The sequence below is a fragment of the Mugil cephalus genome, chromosome 12 (genome assembly GCF_022458985.1).
Source record: "Mugil cephalus isolate CIBA_MC_2020 chromosome 12, CIBA_Mcephalus_1.1, whole genome shotgun sequence".
NCBI lineage: Eukaryota > Metazoa > Chordata > Actinopteri > Mugiliformes > Mugilidae > Mugil > Mugil cephalus.
Genome location: NC_061781.1, coordinates 2,341,859 through 2,361,686, shown reverse-complemented (window position 1 = coordinate 2,361,686; position 19,828 = coordinate 2,341,859). Strand labels below are relative to the sequence as shown.

General features: G+C 40.3%; 1 protein-coding gene across 13 annotated transcripts; it reads left to right on the top strand.

The window, feature by feature from the left end:
- Window positions 1-3,389: 3,389 nt before the first annotated feature.
- On the top strand, window positions 3,390-18,419 carry ddx3xa (DEAD-box helicase 3 X-linked a). Of its 13 annotated transcripts, none has more exons than XM_047601553.1 (23): window positions 3,390-3,720; window positions 4,584-4,635; window positions 5,147-5,194; window positions 5,937-5,993; window positions 6,356-6,448; window positions 6,546-6,617; window positions 8,307-8,393; window positions 8,777-8,950; window positions 9,236-9,371; window positions 9,600-9,704; window positions 9,786-9,885; window positions 9,975-10,110; window positions 10,596-10,693; window positions 10,774-10,872; window positions 10,954-11,114; window positions 11,197-11,341; window positions 11,433-11,577; window positions 11,852-11,902; window positions 12,976-13,157; window positions 13,323-13,440; window positions 13,547-13,700; window positions 14,301-14,416; window positions 14,806-18,419. In XM_047601553.1, the coding sequence occupies exons 1-23, from the start codon at window positions 3,676-3,678 to the stop codon at window positions 14,886-14,888; spliced, it is 2,457 nt and encodes an 818-aa protein (XP_047457509.1). In that variant the 5' UTR covers window positions 3,390-3,675; the 3' UTR covers window positions 14,889-18,419. The 13 variants fall into 13 exon arrangements, with proteins under 13 accessions (XP_047457509.1, XP_047457510.1, XP_047457508.1 ...); XM_047601554.1 differs by having other exon boundaries at window positions 5,934-5,993; window positions 8,777-8,884; XM_047601552.1 differs by having other exon boundaries at window positions 5,934-5,993.
- Window positions 18,420-19,828: the final 1,409 nt, after the last annotated feature.

Genomic DNA, 19,828 nt, shown 5'->3' with positions numbered 1-19,828 from the left:
AAAACTAAAGTGATGGCCAGGAAAATAATCAGCTGTAAAATGTGTTAATATTTAAAGTGAAATGAGATCATTATTTAGGTTCATGGGTGTTAGAAATCAGACTCGTTTGTAGCAAAATTATCTTTCTATGGTAATAAATATCCAATAGCCAAGTAGAAAGTCTGTTTACTGTTAGCCGGAAACATTTTGTCCTGCAGGTGGAGCCACAAGCATTAAATCTGAAGCAGTCTATGTGTACTTCCTTTAAAAAGTCCACTCATACTTTGAGTTGAGAATCCCACAAATTAGTTTTAAATATTGGGAGAGTATTCCCAGAAACAATAAAGAAGAGTCAATGAGAGTCACAAATACATTAATACAATTAGGCTTTAGTGCATCCGAAAATGAAAGTTACATGACTAATGTGGCTGGTCGCTACTTTGTGGCCTCTCCCTCAGTTTTTATATCAAGTTGAGCAACATTTCTTGAGCAGGCGGCCGCTCCTTCAGGTTTTCCCTGTATGCATGAGAATAAACCGTGCGTCACTGAATGAGCAATGGAGGATGACTAATAGAGCAGACACACCGAGGAGACAGGTAAAACATAAACACTGATAGATGTGAACATCTGATAGACAGAAAGGTAAGGTTGTCATAACAGTCCGGTATTTGAATACAATAAAAGCAAAGATAAAAACACACAACAGGACAAGGACACTTAAAAAAACACAAGATACATACTGTAGGTAGATAAGGTGCAGTGGTTGATGATGGCAGTAATACAGATGATATGATATGATGGTAATGTTATTGTAACTAAACAGTATATAATAGTATAGTATACAATACAATAATATATAATAATAATTATAAGAAGAAGAATATATAATACCAGTATAATAACAGTACATAGTACTAATAATGGCAGCAGCATCAGTATGTAATAATAATAATAATAGTAGTAATAATAATAATAATAATAATATACACATAGAAATGTGTCATATGTGCAAGGTGAGCATACGTACATAACTACAATATATGTAAACATGTATTAATGCATGTACATACATATATAAACACAAGATAGGATATAATATGCTATATCATATAGGTATAATATATGCATATAACTACTTGACTATACAAGATATACTTGAAGTGCAAAGGTGACAGGTAGTAAAAGGTGACAGGTAGATTCAGTGCAGTTCTGTGATGTGGCTGTGACAGAGGTAGATGAGTTGTAAAGTCTTATTGCGGTTGGGAGGAACGATGACCTGTATCATTCCTTAGAGCAGCAGGGTTGAATGTCACTTTAATGTTGCAGCTGGAAAACATGGGGTTAATTTTCAGCTAATTCACGTGGTGCTACCTTGACTGTCTTAGAATTTCAGAATGAGAGGATTGACGAAGGGAAAATTCATCTGTAGTATTGTCTTACTCATTCTATAATGCTGTGATGGTACTTGATTACTTAATAATATGATATTTATTATTGTCTATCTGTATATTAAATATTATAAAAACATGCATTTTGCACAGACTCACCTCGCCTCATGGCTAAACAAAGTGATACAAAAGGCGGGCTCTGTGGTAGGGGCAGAGCTGGAGTCCCTGACATCAGTGGCAGATGCAAGGACATTGGACAATCTTCAGTCCATCATGAACTATGTCCACCACCCTCTGCACGACTCCATAGTCAGGCAGGGAAGCTCGTTCAGTGGCGGGGATCTTATCAGTCTCTTTGTTTGCCATATGCAGTGATGTCAGCTTGATATAACTGACTTGTGTGTTTGTCTCGTTCTTTGCCATGTTGGGTGATGTCAAATGTACATGCCTACACTCCACTAAAACCTTTTTGAGCTGTAATACACACAGTTTTTCTTTGTATACTGTATTGTGAACTGATCAGCCACAGCATTAAAACCACTGACAGGAGAAGTAAATAACATTGACCATCCTGTGGCAATTCAGTGTTTTGTTGGGAAACTTTTGGACCTGGTATTCATTCATGTGATGTTACTTAGACATGTAGCACCCACCTAGACCAGACCAGACACCCCCACCCCATAACAATGACACTCCTTGTTGGCAGCAGCCATCCCCAGCAGGTTGCAGCTTGACACAGGCACACACAGAAAAACACTTCAGGAACAACTAAAAAACCTGGCCTCCAAATTCACTAGATCCCAAACTGATCAAATATCTGTGAGATGATCCACAGAGGCCCCTCCCCTCAACACATAGAACCCAAACCCCCAATACCAACATCCTGTTACCAGACACCACAGGACACCCTCAGAAGACCCATGTCCATTCTCTGATGAGTCACAGCTGTTTTGGAGACACAAGGGAGACCTGCACAATATTAGGAAGGTGGTCATAATGTTATGCCCAATTGGTGTAAATCTGAATTGGCAAACAAATTAGTGTCAAAATTGCATTAGAGAGCTTGAGTTAGTTTCTATTTCTGCTAGAAATTTGAGTAAAAGTCAACACTAAATTGGTACATTGGTACAGTTCTTCTGCATCAGCTTCTCTGTCCTTTCAGAGATCTCTCACCAGCTGACCTCTGTCCCAGTAGCCTCCAGTGTACTTTATTACCAGCAACATATGGTCTCCTCAGGCCGACCGGTGCGGCACAGAGCGGGGGATAAGTGATGGGTCACACAGCCTGCACTGTACACAGAACAGAAGGCCGGAGGAACAACAGACGGAGGGGGCTGAGAGAAGAAGACGGGGGAAGGCTTTGGCTAAGATTATATTTGACTCTGCCTGGCCTCACAATTAAGGGACACGTCACACCTCCCTCCCTGTATGCCCCAATTTGATCCACTAGTTTGTGAAAATGTTTAAATACACTAAAGGAGACTCTGTTTCTCTATTTGAATGGTATTATTTAGTATGTGTCCTATTTCCTCTGAGAAAGAACATGAGATGCAGAGCATGAACACAAACTGAACAGAAGCAGAGTAAAAAAACAAAACAAAAAAACAATGTGTAAACAGACACAAAATGTCTGTAGAAAAGACTCATCAGTGTCATTTGTCTTTTTCAGTCTGTGTCTGTGGTTAAGAAGAAAGGAGGACTTTCAAAAGTCTATGCCAAGGGTATTACTGTCTTATAATTTTAAATGTGTGTTTGCAGAAAGTAATTAATAAAAGAATATAGGATGGATTAAAACATGAGACTAGTAAAGGAGTTACAGTTTCACAAAATCTAAAGACGTATTGTTAAGAACAGCACTGGTCAGTGTTATGTGTCTGGAAAAAGTTTTTTTTTTTTTTTTTTTTTTTTTTTAATGCTGTTAACCATGAACCAATCGGGAGGTGGAACGAAATGTCGCGATATTTGTCCAAGCAGACCGCCGTCCTGAAGGTTACAGAAGCGATATCTCGCGCTACCTGCACCGTCCGTCTCTCATATCACCACAGTCAAGCCTACCGGGTGGGGGTTTCTTTTCAGCAGCTCCGTATTCATTTTGGAAACTTGATCGGAATTTATATTTATACCGAACAACGTCGTTTTTTTTTATTTATTCAAAGTAAATCGTCTAGCTAAGTTTAATCGCTTGCTGAAACAGCCGTCATTTGTACTGAGGAAGGAAAAGCTAAATTTAACGTTACATCGTAGCCGGTTGTGCTAACAAAGAAAATCCTTTCTCTTCAGAAATAATCCCCCACTACTCTCTTTAGTTATGAGTCATGTGGTCGTTGATAATCCACACGGTCTAGATCAGCAGGTAAGTGCTTTTTAAAGTGTCAAATTGTCTGTTCTTTTTTTTTGCCTTGTTTGTTTTTTTCGTACTTAAATATGTGGTTATTTTCCACTACGCACATGTAGTTTCGACAGAGAAAGAGGTAGCCTCGTTAGCTAAGTCGCTAGCCGGGAGCTAGGCTAACGCTGCGGCTGCTAAAATGGAGGAGACGACGTCGAAGATTGTGATGGCGGAGCTACGCTTTGCCGACCAAACGAAAAGTCGTTTAATCTAAAGTTCAGGTTTTTAATATAGGTGACTACAGTCCCAAGTACAGCTAAACACAAATCATTCCAATTTGAGGAATTGTTAGAAGTGAATGGAAAATTACCGGCTAAGCTATCGTTTTCGACCCGGCCGGTATCTTGCCAAGTTAGCCCGGCTAAAGCTGGGCCTTCTCGACCTGAAACGTGGCGCAGGAAGAAAATGTTGGCACCGGGTTTTAACTACCGTTTAATATTCCATAGCATACAATCCCCCAGCGCAACAAATTGCTGATATAAGTTCAGTTAAACTGAATAGACTCTGAATCTTCCTAGTATACGCGTCGTATTTGGCTTTTTATTTATATTTTAATTTCCCGGCTAGATGGCACTGCCTCGCCATAACGATTATAAAGCGGAAGAGGGACAGTTTTATAAATGTACATGGCCGAGGACTTTGTCTTTGTGGTTATATTAAAATACAGAAGCCATCTAGATGTATTGTTCTGTTTGGTAGTGGGCAACATTTTAATTATATAGCTGCGTTTATTTTTCCCTTTTTTTTTTTGCATTTATTTTTTGTAAATGTTTGTCGGTTTAAATCTTAACATTTTTTTCTTTCTTTTCTTTTTTTTTTTTTTGTAGCTTGCTGCCCTAGACTTGAACTCTGCTGACGGACAAGGCGGAGGAACTGGCAGTAAGTAGTACAAATATATTTACATGTTCTTGTTGGATGTGATAATTCATCTCAATACTCTAAATATCTGAAATTGCACATGTTAAATATGAAGTTCATTTGAGGAAAGAATATAGTTTTGTGTACTGACCACGACAAATTTTTCCACGCGTGTGGATATTTCTTGCTTCTTTTAGAAAAGTCTGCTGAGCACACACACTCGCAGAGTGATTGATTGGAAAAGCCTCAAAGCATGTTTGAGTCAAATTATGAAAAATGAGCATAGATGAACACAAAATGTAACCACAATGTATAACCAAGATATCAGGTTGAGCATAAGTAGATTAACATAATGCTGCAAAGGACTGATGGTGTGTGATCCATATAATTAAGTGGTTGTGTAAATCTGCTTTTCCAGCTCACTAAAACTAAACAAAAATCACTTGCCATTAAATAATTTAAAGTATAATATATGTCTCTTAGCATTCGTAGTTTACTTTGTGAGTGTTTAACTGAAGTTTTCTCCACCCAGGACGTTACATTCCACCTCACCTGAGGAACAAAGATGGTCCCAAAAACGGTAAGTTTAATGGACACCAATAGCACTGTCAAACCATCAACACAGGTTTGACTTCTGTTGTGGTGTTAATAGCCCTTCAGAGCATGGTAAAAGCAAGCACATTTGAGAAAAAAAGTAGTGAGGCTTTAACCAGATATGTTTCGTAACATATTGATCTATACCAGTCAGAAATACAAAAATGACTGCACTTTGGAACACATCGACTCCACTTGTGCAAAGAACGAGGAGTGAAAGCCGTGTCGAGCAGGTTTTCTGTGCAAGAAAACAATTTTGGTACAAATAAAGCAGGCAAGTGTTCAGTGCCATGCCTTCGTCTTTGTTTTTACCCCAGTCTGCTCACAAGAAGGAGAGTCGGGCAAATTCCAAATCCTACCTATTTTGATAGGTAATCGTTCCCAAAGTTGATTCTTAAGCTGGTGCAATGTCTCACATGTGAACAAGAGGAGTGCTAGCTGTTGGCTGCTCTGATAAAGGGGAATGTGGAGGGTGGGTGGGTTTGTGGTTAAGTTTTTAAATTTACAGACATAGATTTTTGTTTTTCAATGTCTTGTTTTTATAGCCAAGATGAGGTGGTTGTGAGGTGGCTACAAGTATTTTTTTTCTGTTCTTGCACAGCCTCTTAAAGGCTTTGAATCAGGACACATTGTGTCTGCCATAGTGGGTCAGATTTTTATGAAAATATGGAAACATGGTACTGTGTCATTGTACACTTGACATTTACTGTTTTCTTATTCCACAGCAGGAAATGCTTATTCCGCTGGTAGACAGTGCGGTTATTCAGTGGCACCAGTAAATTTCTGTAAGTCCCTTCTGTCTGCTTTCGCTGAGGGCAACTTGCATTTTCAGATGCATGAAATAGCCATTATACACACCAGCAAAGCCAGTGCGGAGGGGAAGAGGGTTAGGTTAGATCTGTACATTAACAGTAGAAGTTAATGTTGAGCTCATAAATAATTGATGTGCTTCTCTCTGCTGGAATGCTTAGTCACAATTAGATCTGAAGTGGGAAAAGGGCAATAAATTTAATTTAGACATAGGCTTGTTGGATTTTTTTGCTTAACAACAAGGTAGTTTAATTTTTAAAGCTTGCCATATTAATTGATCATTTTTTTTTTCTTATTGTATAATCAAACCCATATTTCACCTGCTATGTCCTCAAAGTTTCTTCTAAGCAGTGCCCACAACCTTGGCAGGCAGAGTGTCAGCAAAGGCACAGAAATAACTATACAGCAGGATGGGATGACTGTAAGATTGGTAACTATTAGTGTAAAGTCATGCCCTACACTCATACTGCATGAGCCAGTACTTATGTGTGAGTCTTTTTATAGCCTGCTTCCCTACCTTTGCTCAGGTTACCCAAGACTGGCCTCTCAAGAGCTTGCCTTTTACCATGCCTTCAGTGGGGGTTGGCGAAACCGATGTGGTATACCTTGACCTCTACCTGCATGCCATGCCCTCTACTTCTTGGCAAAGAGTTTCAGAGTAAATCGCTGAACACTGGGGGCACAGTCAACGTGCCCTTGCTTTGTCATGGTCACTTGAAGAGAAAGCAGTAGAAATCTGGGCCTAACACTGTGCCTGTCCAACCAAGCTTGCAAATGAAAGTGCTTGTGATGCATGGTGATGGTGCTTTTAAAGACTGCACTGCATCACTAGTCTGGCTGCCTTTTACTAATACGAGGCAAAATCAGCTGTGAGATAATTAAGACTGAACTTATTTTACGCTGTCCAACCTTTCATACCCTCTGAAACCAGTCAGCCACTATATAAAATCATTTAATTCTACATTCACATCATTCAGTCCATCTACTTATTAATCACATGTCTTTGAGTTGTGTTTGGCCCTTGTAGCCTTTTGTCTCTGCCTACAGTATACCATGGAAAATTAGTGAATGACATTATTTAATACTTTTCCGAGTGCATGCAGGAGTTTGTTCCAACATCTGACCTCTCACTGTAAGGTTGGAGTAACCATTGAATCTACTGGTGCATTTTGGAACAAAAGGAATGATTGCCCACCCCTGTACTATCTGCTAGATGTAAGTGGTTGGGTTTTCTAGAGCGATTACTGGGTGTTCTCTTTGGCCTTTTTTGTATTGGGCTTCGAGCATCTCTGTCTAAATGACAATTATTTTAGTTGAGGCTGGCATGTTGTCCAAGCAAAGTCATACATTTAAGTGGGGCTTGGGTTGTAAAAGGTCAAAGGAGAGTTGGGCAACAAGAAAACTGACGATGTGGACATTAGGGCTCTTGTAAAGTGTATTCTCATTTCCCAAGCATTATTGGGATTCGCAGTCAGTCATAATTATTAGTTCGCTCCTTTAGTTATGCTTTCAATTATGTTTTAAATTTCGAGTTTCCTAAAGTATTTTAGAGAGATGGAATTGGGTGCTATTTGTTTACCTGAAGTCTTCTGCATTGTTGTGCTGGAAGATTACGGTTTGATGTTGCTGCATGGTCTGCTGCGAGTTCACGTGTCTGATAAGGATCTGAGTGACTAAATTCCATGACACTTACTTGTATAGATTTTTTTAAGTTGATGTAAATTGCTTCATTTACCATACTCAAGAATTTCCCCATTGTGGGATGAATAAAGGCTTATCTCATCTCATCTTATCCTACTGCAGTTATTGTAGCACCTGTTCCAGGTTTCAGCGTGCTTCTGTCTGAATCCAGCCTGGACTAAACACAAAAATCTTGGTCTCGTCAATTCTGTCTTCTGAAAATTATACAGTGTTTTTGTCCATAATTAGAACAATGAACTCTTTGTGTATGGACAACGGATTTAATTACTCAGATCAGCATTGGGCTACTTTTTGACCGCCCTTCTCTAAGCTATAGATTGGTAGCATAGGTTGGCGTGTGCTTGTGCGACGCATTACAAGGCTTTTCATTGTGCTACTTTGAGTAAAACATTGACCTGTTGGATTGCAGGTTTACATTAAGCTCTTTCCCACAGAACTATCATCGGCCCCTTGTTCTGTTTGTAAAACTGATCGAGGCTAGATCTCTGTGGCCTGTTTGACCCACGCTGCTTTGGTAGCATAGCCTCAGCTACTAAGCACTCCTTGTTGTGGCAGAGCTAATTGTCCCATTGTCCCTCACCCACCAGCCTCATCCTCAGCCTGCACTGATAACAGTGTGGCCACCGATGGGAATGATGACACAGCCAGTGTCCAGAGCTGGGCAGACCATTGTGGTAAATGTCCCACACAGGCAGAGACGTGGTTTAATTGACCTCTTGGTACTCACAAGTCAAACACAAATAAACAAAGCAGTTAATTTAGAGTCTGTGGATTTTATTTACTTTAAATCTTTATTTTCTCTGCATCTCTTGCTTTGTTCAGAGGACAAACCTTTTTGACGACGTTCAGCCAAGGTTTTAGTTTCGTTACAGTTACTACTATCCCAGATGTCAATCAGGCTTAAAAAGAAAATAGGTCAGGCAGTTGAAGGGAGGCTCCTAGATAGTAAGGTCCAAATGTGTTCTTGCTACACAAATATTTTTCAGCTTTATGCTTTTTATCGCTCAAGACTCTCACACAGTTTTCTTTATTTTACTTTTTATGTCTCTTCGTGAAGATTCAGCTGGATGGGATGGCGGCCGCAGCAATGGATTTGTGAATGGTTACCATGACAACCGCACAAACGGGGGCTACGGAGGGCGGGGACCCCCTCGCAATGATAGAGGTGGGCGTGGCGCCTACCGTGGTAACAGGGGTGGAGGCGCGTTTAATCAGCCATTGCAAAACGCAGGTGGGGAAATCCTGTCGTCCTTAAAAAAAAATCATCTCAAGCTGTCGAGTGTAGTTTAACGTACAAACTCCACCCTCCCCCACCCTTTTTTAGATGGATTTATAATTAGCAGTCCTGTTAATAATAACATGATTTATATCAAATGGCTTTTAGCTACATGGGAAACAAGGGTAATTTGTGCTTTGGGTAAGAAACGGGCGTCGGATATTGATGTCTTGCCAACTAATTTGTCCAATAAATCTCCCAAATGTGTCGCTGACAACATTCTTTGTGGCTTCATTATAGCGTTTGGCAATTATGATAACAAAGATGGCAACTGGGGAGGAGCTCCCAGGGATGCTGCCTACAACAGCTTTGGAGGACGCAATGATAGGTCCAAGTCTGCCTTCTTCAATGACCGCGGAGCAGGCTCCAGAGGAAGGTGTGTAAAACCATTATTTAATTAAATACTTGAGAAGGAGGCTCTAAATACTTCATTTCATCCAAACAGGTTTGCGAGCTGAAGTTTACAACAATAGCACATAACAACCCACAGTCACTTGTGTATTATGTCACATGAGAGAGGAGTTAACCTTATATTAACTCTGACATGAAATGAAATGTTGTTCTTTGAGCTCCAAATGTAAACAGCTTGTGTGCTTGTCTACAGATACGAGCGTGGGGGCTTTTCTGGTGGAGGAAACAGCCGCTGGGTGGAGGAGTCCAGGGACGAGGACTGGTCCAAACCCACTGCTCCCAATGAGCGCCTGGAAAAGTAAGATTCTGATAACTGATTATATAACTTGCAGCCATCCCTATCTGCATTTAGCTAACTTCTACAAACCTTATCTTCTAGTGAGCTTTTCTCTGGGAGCAACACTGGCATAAACTTTGAGAAATACGATGATATTCCTGTGGAGGCTACTGGAAACAACTGTCCACCCCACATTGAAAGCGTAGGTCTATCTGGATATCATGTGATTGTTTTTATTTATTTAACAGTGAATTTTACAGCAATTTTATACTGATGTAATGTATTGTGCAGTTCCATGATGTGGACATGGGTGAGATTGTCATGGGGAACATCGGTCTGAGTCGGTACACTCGGCCCACCCCGGTCCAGAAGCATGCTATCCCCATCATCAAGTCCAAGAGAGACCTGATGGCCTGTGCCCAGACTGGTTAGTATTTATATACATTCTCAAATGTCTTAAGAATGACCAGCATTGAGTGTGACTAAAACAAAGAAATGAATAATAAACCATCGTTCAACAAAGGCCTAGGATTAAAGAAAAAATACATCTTGTTTTCCCCCACAATCTTTATTTGGAAGATCCACTAGAGTCTGCTTTCTAAGAGGCCACACAATGAGGCTGTCTTGATGGTGCTTCAGACCTAAAAGCTGATTTAAAAAAATATGGAGAGAGACAGAACAGTCCCACAAAATGAAAGATGCATGCAAGATGTAAAACTAGGGGTAATATACGGACCCCAGATCTCTAGAATGTCACTGGTGTGAGTCAAATTCCTTAAACTGAAATATTTCAAAAATGAATTGAATTGGTTCAGAACCTTGTTAATCAAATTACTTTAACAAACTAATACTGATACCCGGCCCTAATTCAGCCTGTACCTATTGACTTAGTTACTCCCTTCTGTGTTTCAGGCTCTGGTAAAACCGCCGCCTTCTTGCTGCCAGTGCTGAGTCAGATCTACACAGACGGGCCTGGGGATGCTCTGCAGGCCATCAAGAACAGTGGACAGGTACTGGGCAAAGGAAGAGGCACAATAACTGAACTCAACCACTTGACTTGTTCTAATAAACACTCTGCTTTTATCCTCAGGAGAATGGAAGGTATGGCCGTCGTAAGCAGTACCCAATCTCCCTTGTCCTCGCTCCCACCAGAGAGCTAGCCTTGCAAATCTATGATGAGGCGAGAAAGGTAAGCGTAAAACTGATACTGTCTAAATGTTAGGATCTTTCAGCTTTAAGTTTTTAAATATTTTAACCCCCTCTTTTCCAGTTTGCCTATCGCTCACGCGTGCGTCCCTGTGTCGTGTACGGAGGTGCCGATATTGGCCAACAGATCAGAGAGTTGGAGAGAGGCTGTCACCTGCTGGTGGCCACACCTGGGCGCCTGGTTGATATGATGGAGAGGGGCAAGATTGGCCTGGACTATTGCAAGTTAGTAATGGCACAGTCAAAGAAATGTATATTTTTTTCTGAAATACTTGATATTTATTGGCAATATTAAATGTGTCTACAGCTACTTGGTCCTGGATGAGGCCGATCGCATGTTGGACATGGGTTTTGAGCCTCAGATCAGACGCATTGTGGAGCAAGATACCATGCCCCCCAAAGGCATCAGACAGACTATGATGTTCAGCGCCACATTCCCCAAAGAGATCCAGGTATGTTGGGGGTTTTAACAAGTATAACATATGACTTAATGTGGAAAATATCTACATTCTCATGAGTTTCTTTATTTTATTTATTTTGTAGATCCTGGCTCGTGACTTCCTGGAGGACTACATTTTCCTGGCAGTGGGGCGTGTCGGCTCCACTTCAGAAAACATCACCCAGAAGGTGGTCTGGGTGGAGGAGACGGACAAGAGGTCCTTCCTCCTTGACCTGCTGAATGCCACAGGTGAAAATGCACAAATCAATATTTTTAACCGCACCCCACACACTTACATGAAGGTCACACTGGGTTCTAACCCATCATCCTGTGTCAGTCTTCCCACACTGAGCCAATATTGACTTTGCTACATTATGCTAACAATTGTTCATTATAAACATAAAAATGCAGGGGTGAGCGTGTTCTGAAATCTTTTATCGTATTTTGGGAGTTTGCTTCTTATGCTGTGAAAGTTGTGTACTGAGCAGCCTTACGTTTACTGGCCGGTTTGGTTTTATCTTAGTTATTCCCAGTGAGGTTCAGGAAAATGTGACAGAGGCCCCAGAGAAACCAGGTGAGTGTGAACGTACCATAACTTCACTCCGCCCCACGAGCCAGAAACATCACATCCCACAGCTCATCCTGTCCCTCTGCTCCCCCCCGGCTGACATGCTGCCTCAGTTTTTATATATATTTATATATGTTTTTCTCCCCCCATTTCTAGTAAGAGCGTGTATGAAAACAGTAAATTTGCCTTGCACTTTGTTTTTTTCAACATCAGCTGTCTCAGCTGGAGAGCTCCATCTTTGAGTCAGATGGCTGTGACAGATTTAAGGGCTCTTATTTGGTACCTTCAGGAAGCTTATTTACACCACTCGAATTAAAAAGCACAAAAAAAACTACTTTTTTTTAACTTGATTACATCTCCAAATTATAAAAACATACTGGTCTCCAGGCTGCCGCCAAAAAAAGCAAACTACTGTGTAATTTATGTCATGAACAGATTTCTTAAGCACTCAACAAAGACTTGTTAGAAGAGGGCGGGAGTTCTGCTGCATGTTACCAGTACTTGGTTTTCTGTTACTATCTGATCTGGACTATATTTTGTCTTTTATTTTTTCCTCAGGCTTATATAATACGCAAAGGACGGAGCTTTGATGGATGTAGTTTATTTTTGTATTGGCTTGGGCCAGAGTGCATTAGCAAAAAACAAAACAGTGACAGGGTTATCTGTGAATGATGCGATCTGGAATGGCCTTATCCTACCCCCGTCACCCCTCTGCCATTTTATTGTCTCAAGCTTTTATTCTGATGGCCATTAATGATAAATATCTGGAATGTTACCTGATAATTTAAGAAATTCATTAGTTTTTTTTTTTGTTTGTTTTTTGTTTTTTCTTTTCTAAGAGAAAGTAATGAGAAACCAAAACCAGTGTTTTCAGTTAATGGTTGTCAGTAAATTTAAAGCTTTTTATGCAACCCTTCCATTTATAAGTTGTCATTTTTCATTTGTCATATCTTTACAATTGCTGGCCTTATTTATTCATTTTTAAATCCATTTTATATTTAAGCTGATTGGTTTTCACCCTTTATGTTGTCCCGTTGTCCCAACCTTGTGTTTCGTCCTGTTTATTTCCGGTTGAACAGGTAAAGACTCCCTGACTCTGGTGTTTGTGGAAACCAAGAAGGGAGCAGATGCTCTGGAAGATTTCCTGTACCACGAGGGTTATGCCTGCACCAGCATCCATGGAGACCGATCCCAGAGAGACAGAGAGGAGGCTCTGCATCAGTTCCGGTCTGGACGCTGCCCCATCTTGGTGGCTACAGCTGTAAGCAATCCCATTTTTTAAAATATATTTGGACAAATCGTTGGAAGAAAATTAAGCAACAGGGTCATGAAGGGAGTCTCAGGTTGAGCTGTCACAGGTTCCCTTATTATTAGACTAAAAGTCTTGTATCTCAATGTTTTATTTCTTCCTGTCTCCTGTTTCCAGGTGGCTGCTAGAGGTCTGGACATCAGCAATGTGAAGCACGTCATTAACTTTGATTTGCCCAGTGACATTGAGGAATACGTTCACCGTATTGGCCGTACGGGACGTGTGGGCAACCTTGGTATGTGTTTTGTTTTTTTTATCATTATTATTATTTTTTTCTATTATTTTGATTCCTGTTGTCTACATCAATTTTATATCAACTATCATCTTCTCTGCTGATGCAGGTCTGGCCACGTCGTTCTTTAACGACAAAAACAGCAACATAACCAAAGATTTGCTGGACATTCTGGTTGAGGCCAAGCAGGAGGTTCCCTCCTGGCTTGAAAGCCTGGCCTACGAGCACCAGCACAAGAGCAGCACCCGTGGACGATCTAAGAGGTAACTGACGCCACACGCTCAACAGTCGTACACAGCCAACTACACAGGTCTTAATAAACAGGGAAAGAAAATTGGGAATAAACGTGATGAAGGGACATAACTGCTGTCCTGCATCGTGCTGCGTAATCAGGAAAAAAAGTTGTTACATACTCCACAAGAAGTTTGTTATCACGCTCCTAGGGCTGCTTTGTGAGTTCTCGCAGCTTGTTTTCAACACATCAACCGTCACGCGTCTCATGTGTAGTGTCTGGTTATTGTTTTGTGATTGGTTGGAAATTAGAAGTGGTTGTGGTTAATGTGGAACTGCCAGCAGCCACTCTGAGTATGGGGTGGTGCCTATGAGGACTTCCCAGATTATAAATTACTTGGCCAAAACTTTCTTTCTTGATCTCTCAGCCCTCGGAGCAAGAAAACATTCCTTGCTGAGTATGTAACAAGCTTAAGAACTGGCTTTGGAGACAACTTCAAAGTCCTGTATTCATTTAGAAAGTGTTTAAACTCAGGCCTGTGTTACAACAAAAAGTTACTCTTTGGTTCATTTCTCAAGAAGAAATATCTTGTCCAGGTCTCTAACGGACAGTTTGTTGTGGTCTTGTTCAGGTTCTCTGGTGGTTTCGGAGCTAGAGACTACCGTCAGACACCTGGCTCTGGAGGCTTCAGTAGCAACAGAGGAGGGCGAAACACTGGAGGTCATGGCGGAAACCGTGGCTTTGGAGGTAAGGAGTGTGGTTTAATATTTTTACACAGAAGCCTCAAAATGTCGGTGTGAATTTTTTATTTTATTTTTTTTTGTCCTGAAAATGTCTGGTAAGTGTATTTTTACAGAATATCTGAAACAATTTACCGCATGTTATAAGAGATGCAAGTGAAATTGCCAGAATGACACCGTGTTGGTTGTAAAGCACAACATATGTATTTCAGAAACTGTTAGAATTTTTATTTTTTTATATTATATATTATATTGGCGCAAACTGTGACATAGTTCCGGTAATCTCAAAGTCACCAGTGTCACATTCACTTGTAAAAGGTTAAATCTTTAACATTGGTGAAGCAATTTTGTCATTTTGTTAACTGACCTGAAATGTTTGTTTACTTTTTTTGACAGGCGGCTTTGGAGGCAACTTCTATGGCAATGACGGCTACGGAGGAAACTACAGTAGCGGAAGTGTGGATTGGTGGGGGAACTAGTCACCATAGGAACAGGTTGCCATACCAACCCAACCCAATGGATACCACATGTTAACTTAAGCCAGACCTTAACAACCCTCCCTGTGAAGCTTCACTGACACACACAGTACATTACCAACTCTGGTTCTCTGCCATTCGCTTCTCTCAACAAATGGAAAAACAAACAAAAACAGGAAGTGCAGCACGACGCAAAAGGAAAGTCACCAGCACGTGCAATGCACCGGAGACCGCAGAGATTTCGCACACCTCAGAGTGAGCATGGACGCTGACATGCAATGCCCGACATCAACGTCGGACTTTCATTGTTAGAAGTAAATTTTTTTTTGTGGAGTGAAAAAAGAAAAACACAAACAAACCCCTAATTGAGTAACCTGAGGATCATTTGTATGTTAATGTACTGTGCCTTTTTGAATTTAAAACAGGAAATCTTATGTTTTCATTTCACCAGATGAACATGGCCGAGAGCTCTAAATTAGTTTTTACTATTTTTTTTTGGTTGGGGAAAAAATAAAATATATATTATATATGTTATTAATGTATAATAGAAAGGTAAAATAAGCTTGGACTTGATCAAACCTTGGCAAATACTGGGGCGTTGTGGCTCTCAAGAGTCATGACTCCATTTGAACCTCAAAATTTACTGCAGGAACATCATGTAGCCTTTTCTATAGTCAAACAGCTAATGGAGCCATTACCTAATACAAGCAGGGCCGCTCTACGAGGCCAACTGTATTTTAATCCTAAGGGACAAAGTTACATTTCTTTTTTTTATTTCGCTCACTCTATCCTGGACAGGCTCCTTTTTCATGGATATGGTAGTCTTGAAAATAGCCATTCCTATTGTAAACTTAAAGAAACACAAAGTCATTAAAGCTCAGTGCCAACTATTGCTGAGGTTCAGACAAGACTAATCAATGCTGGAACTTGTTACTCCACACTTTTTCAATTGACTTGACAGTGTTACGGCAGCTAGTATGTTTCTAAGTGCTAGCTACATTAAGTGGGCGGTGTTTTTTGTTGATTTTTACGTGAGACATTTTCGGGCAAGTTGTATGCAAAATTGAAAAACAGTCAGTTTTTTGATTTGTTGTTTTTCTCTTTATATTTTTCTTTTTGAAATGTTTCTCTTCAAATATGTTATCGAAAAAAAACAAAAAATGCCTGCCATCTTGAAAGTGAAGTTCAAAATGGCTGCATAAAGGACCACAGCATCGGGGGGCATGGGGGCGGGGGTGTGTGGTGTTCGTGTTTACCAAAGCTACCTGCAGCCACACAGCCCCAATGGTATTCTACGCTTGCAAGTGTTTTGTTTTTTGGTCAAGGAGGAAGGACACGTGAACTGAGTCGCAGGCTTAACTTAATTACAAACGTTTTCTCTTTTCAAGCTGCGTTGGAGGCATGGTTCATCTTAAGGAGACAGGCATTTGAATGATCACTGAGGTTTCTTAAAACGGCGAGGAACATAGCGCAGTAGAGCAGCACTCCAACCACTGGGGTTAAAGGGGGTGGGCTACTGGGGTGGGGATGTAGGCGTGGGGCGCAGTTTTAGTGCACCACCATTGTCAGTGGCTTTGGTTTCCATTGCTGCGGAGTGTAACTGGAGGTGGCCAAAGACGAGAGAGGCGGGGAGGGTTAGGGGCGGGGGCGGGGGGGGTTATCCACTTCCTTTATGGAACATTAAAGTACTGTCAGCTCCTCTGGGAGTTCATCTGCTCAGACGTGTATAAAAAAAATAATAATAATCTGTGGCTCCTTGAAAGCCAGAGCCGGCTTTTCCTCTCAAAGAGGAGCGGCCAGTCGAGAGGAAGAGAGAGACGGGGCGTTTAATCTCAAAATGCTCCCAGTTTTCTCATCGGGTGTGTTGTGCCTTGAAACTTTTTTTTTTCTCTTCTCTTTTTAAACAAATTGAACTAAAAGCGGATGCACTGACAGTGTTTTGAGAACTTGAGATTGAATGGTGCTACTTGATTTAGGTGTGTAGGCCCTTGTACGTCGTGCCCATCGAGTTTTACAAAAAAGTTGTTTTATTGCACATCTAGAGTTTTATATAGATGTCTTGGATATGTGTCCTTAAGCTTCCAAATATTGTGTGTGAGGAGATTGTGGAGATTAAAAAAACGCAGCTTGTTTACAAAGGGGAAGGGTTCTCACCGTTTAAACCAGGATTTATTTGGGACCAGGAGATTTAGCAGTCGGGGGGGAATTTAGCCATTTGCACAGATTTCTAGATTCTACTTTTGCTGCTAGTTTTGTGTAATTTATTAAGCATTTTTGACAAATATTTATTTTTGTAAGCCTCAAAGTGATTCTTTGAAAGTTTCAGAAACTTGACCAAAAGACAGTACAAAAAACACTGGCACTTGAATGTTGAATGTCACCTGTATGCGTGAAATTTATATATTTCGGGGTAGTGTGAGCTTTTTAATGTTTAAGATACATTGGACTCAGTAAATAATATCCACAGCTGTTTCAGGGCCTCCTCAGGGCCTCTCATCTCTAATATTAGAATATACCAATTGGTCAACAAAATTTGAAATTAATTGAACAAACATGCCAAGGTTTGGACTAAAGCTATCAAAAGAGCAATTCAATTTCCTAAACCATATCAGTGCAGAAATGTTCGGATTCTCCAAATGTGTGCATTATTGATATTTTCTTCTAATTTGACCCAATAATAGTTTTTTTTTTTTTTCTCCAGTTGAATGTCTGGCACATGGCAATCTTTAAAGAAACAAACATGTGGTTTATTCTCATTGTTGTATTTGCATATATGAAGCCTCTTGAGTTCTCCTTGAATGTGGAGCAGGTCTGAGGCATTGATTTCCAGAACAGAACAGCTTCGTTTGGTTCTGTTTTTCTGGACAGACAGGAGGTCTCTGCGCATGCTTGTTTTTTTTTGTTTTTGTTTTTTTTCTTTTCTTTTATTTAGCAGGCAGAACCAGAGACTTGTTCCACGATTGCTGGAGAACCCATAGAGCTGTTTAGATGTAGAATTTGCTTTCTGTATTAGCTTTAGGCTACTGCACGACATGAGAAATGACTCAGCTGTGCAAAAAAATTGTATGATTTTACTAAATAAATGTTTGAATGCAAAAGTTTCTGGAAAAATCACGCATGTTTTCATGAAGAATTGTTTACGGTAGAAGTGCAGAGAAGACCTGTAGCAAAGCTGCCCGTCGCCTTGATACGAGGCGGATGGACGGGTGGCAAAACTCAATTTGGTAAAAAAAAAAATATATATATATATATATATATATTGGATGAGCTTCATGGAGAAGAGTTCATTTGTAAATTCATCTGTGTCAATTGTTTTATTTTCTCCAAGCTCAGTTGAACACTGTAGAAAGGAGCTCACAATGATTCTTTGGTGCATAAAAATTAGGCATGCTTCTAAATTTGTGCCAGCATTATAGTTTTTTCCAAGTTCTTTTAATCCTACATGGCCATGATGTTCAGGGGAATCGAGGTTCTTCCTTGTAATGTTTGAGCTGACCTTGACTAAAGCTTATTAAATAAATGCTCCTTTCTAAATGGTTGTGATCAGTTTTGTTCATTAAAAAAAAAAAAGCCAGTGATTGAATATTGTAAAACAAAAATTGGTGTTTCCAATATTTTGTCCATGATTTTCTGGATATGTCCTAGCTTGGAAGGGTTTTGGAAGGCCTCTCCCTTGTATTAGAAATGAAAATTACCCCTAGTCCCCTGATATCAATATTTGGAGTCTTACTATGGAACAGAGTCCTTTTACTACATGTTAGCATGTCGCCTGATTGTGTTGTGGTGGAGGGAAGCTGCCTCACCTACAGTCTCCTACTGGATGAGATTGTGCTGCGATGGCTTGAGAAAATTGCGTACGTTGCTCTGAAACTTAAAATTTTATAATGCCTATTATTCTTTGACAAACCAACCACACAATTACAGGAACTGTCATATTGGATCAATGATGCTCCAGGCAGGGCTGTGGACATTCCAGGTGCTGACCATGGTGCTCCTACTTGGCTTCTTCTTGACAAGTCAACTTTTATCAATATAACCTGATGCCATTGCTGCTATTGTGAGTTGTAGGGGATCTTACTCTAGTAATAAGCAACACTAGCTGAACATGTCTTGCTGGACAATTGTTATTGATAGTACGGCCTACTTGGAAGGCGAGATGGACATTACTGGGTGAAACAGGGAGGATGGATTCAATGTCCAATATATGTTTACACAGGTTTCAGTGATTTAAATATGGAGCCTTTAATAAATGTAGCACAAGTGTGGCATTAACCCACATAAACCTCATTGTGAAATACTGTTCACTAATGGGTTCTTCAAACTGTTGAGTATATTATATCCTAGATGTCCCACTTGCTCCTAGGGTGGTCTTGATTCTTGAGTGGGACTGTTCTTCCAAGTTCAATTATTATTTTGTGGAAAAAAAACAAAACATGGACGCTTAAACTTGATTTTTAGCTCCAAATGTTTTAATTCTGTGACGAGGATCATCTGGATTCAACCTGGACGTGACTTACATTAAATCTCATTGAATGTCTGCCATGTTTGTGTATTTATAGCTGCCTTTAAATGGAACTCGTGAGCTTGTGGTCACGGCGTGGGACGCTGCATACGCGTGCTGTTGGGTGCTGTTGGGTGCTCTCACAACCGTCTGGCAGTTGTGAGAGTGTCAGAGTGTAGGTGAGGTAATGAACTTAATGTTGCATTGTAGATATAAACATTTTACCAGACATGTTATAAAAATGATGAAATGTCTAAATTATATATGTGAATTTCCACCATTTTGGCCTTTTGATTAGTCTGTCGACCACAAACCAGAGAGCTCCTACTGCAGTCCTTCAGCTAGTTTAACAAACAATAACCATGCTGGAAAAATACTACGAACCTGGTATCAGTGAGCCGGATCAATGACATAACAGCATGATAACCTATAAATAATGTTT

Bases quoted from the DNA above. Each gene is read 5' to 3' on its own strand.
- ddx3xa (XM_047601552.1), top strand. From the start codon at position 3,676: ATGAGTCATGTGGTCGTTGATAATCCACACGGTCTAGATCAGCAG. The intron at 8,951-9,235 runs GTGGGGAAATCC...GCTTCATTATAG, and splicing joins TCAGCCATTGCAAAACGCAG to CGTTTGGCAATTATGATAAC. The intron at 13,701-14,300 runs GTAACTGACGCC...GGTCTTGTTCAG, and splicing joins ACCCGTGGACGATCTAAGAG to GTTCTCTGGTGGTTTCGGAG.